Source organism: Morus notabilis, unplaced genomic scaffold (assembly GCF_000414095.1).
Source record: "Morus notabilis unplaced genomic scaffold, ASM41409v2 Scaffold1913, whole genome shotgun sequence".
Taxonomy (NCBI): domain Eukaryota; kingdom Viridiplantae; phylum Streptophyta; class Magnoliopsida; order Rosales; family Moraceae; genus Morus; species Morus notabilis.
This window is the reverse complement of record NW_010357675.1, coordinates 1-10,806: the sequence shown is the minus strand read 5'-3', so window position 1 is coordinate 10,806 and position 10,806 is coordinate 1. Positions and strand designations below refer to the sequence as shown.

The 10,806-nt window shown below is 35.8% G+C and overlaps 1 protein-coding gene across 1 annotated transcript; it reads left to right on the top strand.

Moving 5' to 3' along the window:
• The first annotated feature begins 932 nt into the window (after positions 1–932).
• Positions 933–8,784, top strand: LOC21385113 (putative disease resistance protein RGA3). The gene is made up of 2 exons (XM_024173044.1): positions 933–1,226; positions 6,016–8,784. Exons 1-2 carry the CDS (start codon positions 933–935, stop codon positions 8,782–8,784), a joined length of 3,063 nt encoding a protein of 1,020 aa, XP_024028812.1.
• The last annotated feature ends 2,022 nt before the right edge of the window (positions 8,785–10,806 follow it).

Below are 10,806 nucleotides of genomic sequence, written 5' to 3'. Positions count from 1 at the left end.
CGATGTCTAGTAGAGTAGAACCGAAGCGTGAACACTAGATCGAAGGCTGCTGCAGTAATTTTAACAAATACTCATTAAAATTATATGCGTTATAATTTTTACTATTTATTTTTTATTTATAATTTTTTTAGTCACAGACTTACACTAATAAAAGAGTAATTATTAAAAATAAAAAGTAGATACTTAGACTCATGCACTCTTAATAAATTCTCTATTTTTTTGCTAAACAATTAAGAGAAAGGAAAAAAAAAAGTTTGAAAAACCTTAAAAATAAGCAGAATAAAACGTACGTCTGACAATCGTCCCTCTTTTCTCTCTATTTCAGCTAAAAAGGTTGTTGTTGTTGTTTTTTTTTTTTATGTTTTTTTATGTTTTTTTTTTTAATAGTAAAGGCAGACGAATACATGTGTAGAATAGAGCGATTTTTCAAATATATTTTTGATCCACGAAAAAAAAATATCATTTAGAGACGTATAAAGATGAGTTCTAGTCCAAAAGTTCCAATAACCTTGTTACATATAAATAATAACCAGTGATGTATTTTAAGTTTTAACAGAAAAAAAAAGGCTACAATTGGACCCGGCGATAAAGGTAGCGAGGACAAAGATAACAACCACAATCAGTTAAAGTTGTGAGGGAAAAGAAAAGGACTATTCTTGAGGTGAGAGATCATATTAATTATTTAAGCAAAGAAATTATTCAGAGCAAAAAACATAGCAAGGAATTATACTTGGATTAACAAGTTAACGTTTTAAAGTAGAAAGAGAATAACAAGTACATGGACAAATAGGTAATTACAATGGATAAGAGGAAAGGTGTAATAAATGGGCAGGGAAGGTTGTATATTTTCTTCACAATTTGCAACAAATCAAACCACCTTTCTAATAATTTAAGTTTGAAACTTTCAACTTGCATTGCAGGAGCTACCAATTATGGCAGATTCATTTCTTTTCCAGCTTGCGGGAGCAGTGGTTGAGGCTATTGGTAGTGAGGCAGTAAAAGAGATTGCATCAATCTGGGGTGTGAAAGAAGATCTTGATGAACTTGGGGATACCCTTTCGACTATCAAGGGTGTGCTTCGCAATGCGGAGAAGCGGCAGCAGGGCGGAGATAGAGTTGTTGAAAGTTGGCTGGAGAGGCTAGAACATGTTGTTAAAGATGTTGACAACTTGCTCGACGATGTGTCCTATGAATCGCTGCGAAAAACTACTACGCCCGGCAAGAAGGTATTATGATAAGGATATTACTTAATTTAATCTTGGTAATTTAGGAGATTACAATTAATTGAATATTTCTTCTTCTTTTTTATTTTTATTTTTATTTTAATTATTCTCATATCATATAGGACAGTTCATATGCACAATAACAATCAAAATACATAACATGCAATCTTATCTCAAATCCTACAAAGACCGATCCGCCAAGCAATATCCGTGCTTCATATACATGCTAATCACCATATTTCTCACTTCAACACATCACCTCACACTTCCAAACACAACGGTTTTTCAAAGCGTCATTCTGATCACATTGTTGATTTTACCCCCAACGTGCCCCCTTATGTGTCCATGGTATTAATTTTTTATCACTTATGTTTGCCGCCACAATCTATCTTATGTAACGTTTGCGTAGTTATGTTAATTAGTTAAAAGAGTTAAATTCATAGATGGTTCCTAAACTTTTTTCTCATTCTACAATTAGTTTTTATAGTTAATTTTTTTTATGAACAGTCTTTGAACTCTAAAAGTGTCTCATAAATAGTTCATCTGTTAAATTTTAAATAGAAACCGTTAATTTTGTCTCATAAAATGTCCTTAAACTATCTTCTCTATACTAATTTAATCACTAAACTTTTTTAAAAAATATTATCTTAAAAATTATAAAATTAGAAAAAAAACTCAAAAAACTCAAAAGTCAAATAAAATCTAAAAAATAAAAAACATAAAAAACAAAAATCTCTAAAGAACAACAACACATGTCGTCATCTTCTCCACTAAAAATATGAATCTAACAAAATTAAATGTAAGAATTCAACAACACAGAAATTTCTCCTTAGTGCCAAAACACACAAAATATTCAAAAAGCAACATTGGTCGTCATCTTCGCACTGTTTTGTTTTTTATATTATTTGGGGTCTCTAGTTCTAAATTTGAAATCCCATAAAGTTTAATATCGTGTATGGTGAAAATTTTCAAAGGATTTAATTGGAAAAAATCTTACACAGGGAATTCATTTATCTCCTACTAAAGCATTGGGTTGAACATAACACACTTTAATTGGAATTTGGAGCACATTGTGACATATTTTAGGGGTCTATTTGTGAATATTTACAAAATTTGGGACCAAACTGTTATTTTTTAATAAATTCATGTGTTCAAATGCAATTTTGATGTGATTTAAAATTTCTTTCCTCTAAAATTTTGGAAACTTCAATTTGACTTCAACATTTTAAAAATTTTGTGAAAAAGGCCCCATTCTAATGACAACATCAAATGTGAGATTGGATTAAACTAAAATTCAATCTATCCTTTCCTATGCTGTCACGACCCCAACAATAAGGCCATGATTATTGAGGTTTAATTTAAAATTTAATTTAATTAAATTGAATTAATTAAGAAAAATTCGTGAATATAAAATACAATGTACAAATACCAAAATAGATATTAAAATATATTACTCCGGAGTCTTTCTTTTATAAACAATATTTAAAACAATACATAAAGTTTAAAATTATACAACTCTAGGACAATGTCAACCAAATACAGTTTATATACAGAGATACAATACAACTCAGAATTAAAAACTGTAAATTTAGAATAAACTAGCCACTTCGAATCTCATGCCTTCAATTCATCGGCATCCACCTCCAATGTTGTAAATCTAAACCACTAACTCTAGTGGGAGTTTAAAACATTGAAAACACAATGGTAAAAGTGAGCGGAATGTCTAGTAGAATATACTTTTATAAAACTTTATAAATAAAAGTGATCACGGTCCGAACATATCATCCGGAACCGATCATCCTTTAAAGAAAGGAAATACTCTCGTATTAGTAGTAAATTATCTGAATAATGAAACTATGCAAAACCATAATATCACCACTGTGAAACATGTGGCCCGTACGGATTTCAGGACCCTCCCCTAAGGATATGATTCTCATATCCCGATCTCTGTGGCCATCATGCGTTTTATCATTTCTTAAAATATCTCATTTTAAGAAAATATCTGTTAAAACCTTAATTCAGTTGATTAGGAATTCAATAGCATTATTCATGCTATTTCCTTAAACTACATTTCTTTATAAATTATATTTCTCAAAACCTCATTTAACACAATGATGGTTTAATAGCATAAGTCATGCTATTTTCTCAAAATCATTTTCAAAACGTTTACGTAGGCCGAAATCATTTAAAACAAGGCTATCAAGGATATGGATAAGAATATCCTACCTCTTGACAATTTAGTCTATGGATAACTTCACGCTGTCTAACCATCTATTCTTGAAGCTCTACGGCTCGCTCTGAACCTCAACGAATCCATTCGATTCACCTCAATCTACGTGCACAGTAACGGTAGACTTTTCAACGGAGTGGAATTGACGCAAACGGAGGTCACCATTACGTTTAGCACATCGAAACAAGTCAGGATCTGGTTCAGATCTTCGATTGGGTCGGGAACCTCAAGAACTGAGACTCGCCGGAACCCGCCGAACCCCAGCCACTAGCGGCGACGACAGCAGCTGCTCAGGTTGTCGGAGCATATTTTCGCGGCCGACTTGGTCCTACCCCTGCTAAATCGACCCTTTTGAATTCAATGGTTTAGTCAATTTCACTCAATTCGGCCTCTATCTACTCCGATCAAACCTAAAAACGTCGGTAAAATCTGGCGACTTTGATATTAATTCTTCTGATATGTGGCTTCAAAATTGATTGAGGGCTTTTGTTACCCACTTCCTTCTAAGTGTTTTGACACAAAATCACGATGATCCAACGGTTAGATCGTCAGAACCACACCTTACCTCCTTGGATAGCGGCGGGGACTCTGTTCTCTGACAAAAGGAGGCGGGACCGTGAAATTGACATAGAGGTTTTGGTCAGCGTTCTTCTCTGAGTCGATTGACACTGGCGGTGTCAAAAATGGCGGCAGGGATGGAGCTGAACGGCGGCGGTGGTGGCGGAAACTCCGGCCACCATAGGCTGTGGTGTTCTGGCGAGAATTGAGCTGTGAAAAAGGATGAGTTTTCTTCGTCTCTTCGTTCTGAATCCATAGGAACTGGAATCACCTTGATTGAATGTCGGATGGAGGAGATATTGCGATTGGAAGCTTTGGTTGTGTTCGGAACTTCGGTCGGTGATTGCGGTTGATTCCGGCGGAGTTGGAGGTCATGCGACATGTCAACGTACTTAGCTCATCGAGATCTTTACAACGAGCAAGGAGGTGTCAAAAACGAACACCAAAGTCCTTATCAGGGTGTTTGCCCGGCGTGGAGAGAGAGGTAAAGAGAGAGTGAGCGTGGAAGAGAGAGAAAAAGAGAGAAAAAGGAGAAAAAAGAAAAAAAAATGGACTTGGACTTTCTGTGTAAATTTGATAATTATATTTCAAAATTCAATTTGAATAGAGTATGGAATAATCAATTATTCAAATTCTAAAAAATTAGTTACCAACACTTAAGTCTGTTCGAGGGACAACAGTGTAAATTTCAAAATAATCATTTTTAAAAGAGAAAGATCCTTTACGTGGTAATTATAACTGAGAATCTTTCACTAATCTCATATTAATTAACCATAACTAATGAATTTCTATTAATTAATCTCAATTAATTTAACTGGATCCTTTCCTATACACTCCAATGCAAACACCTAAGATTGTCATATCCAATAACGTACTCTAATCATGTGCACCAAATGGCCCCCTTATTTGCTGTCATCATTAAATATATTCTTTTTGATAAAAAAAATAGATCTAATGGTGCACTTTATGTCTCGTAGCCCATTCGACTATAGAAGCAATCCCGGGGACATGAGTTTAGGACCCGATCAAAAGGGCCGCAATCTCCTTCAATTGCAACCCTATTTATACTTGATCTTCAATAGTTAACGTTACTGTAACAATTTTACTTGATCTTCAAGTAAAATTGTTCGATGCCAGTATTTCAATTCCACATTTAAAGTTCGAACCCAGACTTGTGCATTGGTTTGACGTTGATCTTTGTATGGCATTAAATCTTGAGCCCATCATAGCAGAGGAAGAATTCCTGGACCTACAATCAAAGAGCCAGCTGACCAAACCTTATATATCACGGTCCTCAAGATTAGTAAAGTGCAAATTATAGTAATCCTATATATATATATATATATATATATATATATATAGGGAAATTATATATATTCTCTGATGAATATCTTTAAGTAGCCAAATTTTAGACACTTCTTTCTTTGGATCTAGTAATATTTTCCATGGACCTTTTCCCTTAAATTGTATCATTCTACCAAACAGTGATTCCTTGAACAATGTAACAGATTGCTGTGAGCAGATCACAATTAATGTTTACTTTGTTCATTATTAAGTGCAAAGGAGTGCCCTTTGCGTGTCCTGAGATTCTCCCACCAATCAACTTGCCAATGCCTTGACTGAGCCGTTTTGGAGATCAACTGGTTCGTGAAAAACACGATCTTGGAGAGGCATTATGTTAAGGAAACCACTTCAGATATATTTGGCAACGGTGTTTAGTCTGCTACACTGTTCTTTTCTTCACAAAAATTTGAAGTTTGGTTCAAACCAGAAGGCTTGAACCATGAACCAAACGGGCCATTAGTTTAGTTTTAAGTAATTTAAGAGATTGCGATTGATAGTATGTTTACTCTTTCTTGATTTATTGATATTAATTTGTATAATATTTTTTTCATTCGTTCATTTTATGTAGAGTTATAACGTGCATATATTGTAGTCATTGTCACCAATAAAGGTTGGCTATAAGTTATTTAAAAATTTCGAATCTCTCTCTAATTCTTATAGGTGTGCAATCTCCTCTCACTCCCCAAGGGTCTTGTTTTCCGGCATAAGGTTGCGCATAGAATTAAAGCTATTAGGAGAAGGCTAGCTAAAATTGGTGAGGATAAAAACCACTTTGATCTTCAACACAGCAATGATTCTGAGGAGAGCACAGTTCCCAATAGATCAGAGAGAGAGACTCACTCTTATGTAAATGAAGAAGAAGTCACCGGGAGGGAGAAGGAGAAAAAGGAGATCCTAGAGCTACTTTCTTTGGGTGCAGAAAGCGAAACAAGTCATGAGGATCTTTCAGTTATTCCTATTGTTGGTATTGGGGGCCTAGGAAAGACCACCCTTGCCAAACAAGTTTACAACGATCCAAGAGTTATCAAACATTTCGAATTGCGAATATGGGTATATGTCTCCGAAGATTTTAATGTGAGATCGATTGTTGAAAAGATCATTAAATCCGAGGACCAGACTTTGGCACAAGGACTTCATGAGATGCAGCAGTTGCAAAGGAAACTTCGGGAGGAGATATTAAATGGAAAAAGATACCTCCTTGTGTTGGACGATGTATGGAATGAAGATCCTATGAAATGGGGAGAGCTGGAGACTTTGTTAAGGAATAATGGAAAAGGAGGGAATAAGATACTACTAACTACTCGCAATGAAGACGTTTCAAAAATCACAAGCAGAATGGAACCATATTGCTTACATAGTTTAGATGGGGATAACTCTTGGGATCTGTTTAAGAGAATTGCTTTTGTGCAAGTGGAGGATCTAATTGACAATCACAAAGTTAGCATTGGACGGGAGATTGTCAAAAAATGTCATGGAATTCCTCTTGCAATAAAGTCAGTGGCAAGTCTATTGCGGGCCAATCCCGAAATAGATCATTGGCTCTCCTTCAAAGATAAACTTTCAAGCATATCTGAGGATTCTCAAGGACATGGTCATATTTTACAAACTCTCAGGTTGAGTTACGAATTTCTTCCGTCAGCTACGAAACGTTGTTTTGCTTTTTTAAGCTTATACCCCAAGGGCTATGAAATAGATAAGATTATGTCAATAGATCACTGGTTGGCGCAAGGATTTATAACCTCGACATCAAATTCAAGTCATGAACCTATAGAGGAGGCAGCTCTTCGATGTTTTGAAGGTCTAGTGTCGAGATCATTTCTTGAATATGATCAGGGTTATCATGGCCAATACAAAATGCATGACCTTGTCCATGACCTTGCAGTTTGGGTTGGCGGAAAGAGGTATGCTATACTAAGCAACGATGAGGCTACAATTGATGAAAGAAGTACTCGTTACGTATCATTGCAACTCAATAATCTCCGGCCGAGTTTCACGTCGCAGATCCGATCTTCGTTGGTTCAAGCAAAAATGATTCAGTCAATTATCATCCCTACTGAATCAAATTTTGCAATCGTCGACAGGAGATTTGAACCATCCTTTTATAAGGAAATGCTTTCGAAGTTCAAGTTCTTGCGTAGTTTGGATCTACATAACTCGGGGATTGAAATAGTTCCAGAATCAATTGCCAAGTTGAAGCACTTGAGAACTCTCGACCTTTCTCGAAACGTGGAGCTGAAGACGTTGCCGGATTCTATTAGCAAGCTTCTGAATCTGCAGTCACTGAATCTTTCCTCATGTTTCAGTCTTGAAGAATTGCCAAGAGGGGTTTCACAACTGGTCAACCTCAGGAATCTCAGGCTAGATTATTGTCATTGTTTGACTCATTTGCCATCGGGACTAGGCCAACTTAGTAACCTTCAAACCTTGTCCCGATTGGTATTGAGTGAGGACAGTCAAAGCGCCAAGGTAGAAGATTTAAGGAATCTAAATAGCTTGAGAGGTGGGTTGGAGATTAGAAATTTGAAGCATGGCATGGACATTGAAGTTGCAAATTTTGGAGAAAAACGTTATCTGCAATCCTTAAGCTTATTTTGGGGTCATGATGTTGCTATGGATGCTATTGGTCATGAAAGGACATTGAGAGGCACTCAATACATCCCAAGTCTTAAAGATTTCACCTTAAATGGTTATGGGGGTGTTTGTCTTTCGAGTTGGTTTCCATTCACAAAATTAGTTTTGTTGAAGCTTGAAATGATGCCCGCTCTTGAGTATGTCACGGGTAGTAGTTGCGAGCGTTCAAGACAATCAATGATTATGCCATCGCTAAAAGAGCTGAGACTGACAAATTTGCCAAATTTAAAGGGATGGTGGAGAGAAATGGACAAGGGCAATGAAGATGATTCTGATCTCTTCATGTTGCCTTGTTTTCCTCAGCTTGGATCATTATATATTTGCCATTGTCCACGGTTGACATGCATGCCACTTTTCCCATTTCTTGACTGGGAGCTGCAGCTGAGGAATACAAGCTGGAAACTATTGTTAAAAACAATTAAGCAAAAACAAATTAATCCGCAAATGGATGAAATGTCTGCTTCATCATCAACAAGTACTTTCTGTGCCTCACTCTCCAAAGTGCAGCGCGTCATTCTTTCAAAGAATGATGATCTAGAGTTTTTTCCGGACTACCTACGGAATCTCACTTCTATGTGGTACTTGAAGATTGAGGAATTCCCGAGACTAAAGTCTTTATCTCCAGGTGTTCAATACTTTGTGTCGCTTATAGAACTACACATTGGAAGCTGTGAAATGGTTGATCTGTGTGATGACAGTGTATGGCAAAGCCTTAGAAGACTTACTCATTTGAGCCTTCGAGAGCTACCGCAACTAGTGGATCTTCCCGATGGGCTTCAGCATGTTACAACACTATAGTTCCTCGACATTTGCTTCTGTGACAATTTTTCCAGTCTCCCAGAATGGATGTGCAATTTCCAAAGTCTCTCGTGTATTGAGGTTTTGGAATGCCTTGAGCTCACATCATTCCCGAAAGGATTGAGGGCTGAAATCAGTTCACGAGATGAGGAGAATCTTTACAATTTTCCACGTCTAAGGAGAAGATTTGGTAGAGCAGCTGAGGAGGAGGGGTATAATTGTATACCCATTCCAATGTTGCGTTTGCGTCTGCAGTCCAACAAAGTGGATGACGACCCTTCCCAAAATTCTTCTACTTCGTCGACAGGTACAATACACACCTTATAGCACTTTCAGTTTGTTGATCAATACAAAACCATGTCTCTCTCTTTTATTTCTTGTAAGTTTCAATTTACATCTTTGAGTTGTATTTGCAGGAGTTAATTGGCGCTGGCGCCCTCCTTTTCTGCATCCTACTTTGACAACAAATCAGTAACATGATGATAGCCATCGACCAGGTTTTTTCCTTTCTCTCTCCCTTTTTGTACCACATGGAAACCTAAAAGAAAGAAATAAAATAATACCTGTTATTTCAATAAATACCACAAGAAACTCTGCAATTCACATAATTTGGCTATCCATTCAGGGGTAAACCTAACCAATCTTCATTACTTCTTTAAATAAATAAAGTTTCGCCATTCAATAGGAGCAAAATATTAGTATTTATCTATTCCTGATAAGGGAACGTATAAGATAATTCATTGAACATTTTAGTTCGAGAATAAATTGTGTTTTACATGTCACAGAGTTTTAAAACTATAAATTTCAGTGTGATTTATTCGGCATTATTGTAAACTTTTCACCTGTACACTGATGCCACCAATTTAAGCACTAGGCCATATAACGAATCATAAATTTGTCACTTTCATTTCAGCAGAAATACAATAATGAAGGCACTCGTGTTTCGTTTTATTAGTAACTTTATTAAATAAAAAAAAAAATCAATGTCAAAGTGAGAAGGTGCAATTTTCCTTGCATTTTTTTTTTTAACAACATCTACTTGAAGTTCTCTTGTCACCAATGCAATCATGTTAATTGTTAGAACTGTAGTATTTTCAACGCTATTTGCACATTCCATACAAGTGACTAGATTCGGTGATAATATTTCCTTACTAATGTTTGGATCCACTGATTTGGAGTTTATGTGGATTTTTTTCCACTAATTTATTATTTTTTACTGTCGCAGGCCAAAAAAACTAACTCTGAAGAACGTTATTAGATGTTCTTACTATGGACCGTTGCAGTAATGGACGTTGGGCACTCATATTTCTTTCATGTTGCATTTGTTGGATGCAAAAGATCATTCTGATTTAATTATAAGATATCAAAATATACATTTTATTAGTTTATTTTGTCACAGTTGTTCTTTATGTAGGCCTTCTCCAGACTTGATGAGAAAGGCGCTTTTTTTTTTTTTTTTTTTTTGGTGTGATCAAGGCGCTTGTGTGGTTGTTCAAGATTGTCCGGAATTTCGGGTGGCAGACCATGCACTCTTTTTTCCTTAGCTGTTTTTCCTACTCGGTTTTTAACCAGCTAAGGTTTTTCATGAGGCATCTTTTAAGCACCCTTTTCGGCTAGGAGAGTACATCTCCACTTTTCAATCCAAAAACAAATTTTCATTTTATTTTGTGATTCAGTTTATGATGTTAGCCCCATGCGTTAAATGTTTTCTTTTGCTTATCTTAATTTGCTACTTTTCGTAATTTAATTTAATTTTCTTTATAAATAAAATATATTGGCAGGATAATTAGTGCGGGTTAGGACCTCGAGTGGCTAATAAACTAGATGAACTACGCATGCTAGTATTCTTTGATCCTAATAGTATAATAGATACCAATGAGCTTTGGCAAGTCTAAAATTTTTTAAAAAGTTTTTTTATAATAAGGGTAATTTTGTTTTTTCCGTCCTAAAAAACTGCCTTGAGGTACTAAAAGTGTGGCGACCCTCCTTTGAGGCCGCCACTGTTACTAACTTAAACTTTTT

What these genes read in the sequence shown, in the direction of transcription:
- LOC21385113 (XM_024173044.1), top strand. Translation starts at nt 933, where the DNA reads ATGGCAGATTCATTTCTTTTCCAGCTTGCGGGAGCAGTGGTTGAGGCT. An exon ending in CTACTACGCCCGGCAAGAAG is followed by an intron (nt 1,227 to 6,015) that starts GTATTATGATAA and finishes TAATTCTTATAG; the next exon opens with GTGTGCAATCTCCTCTCACT.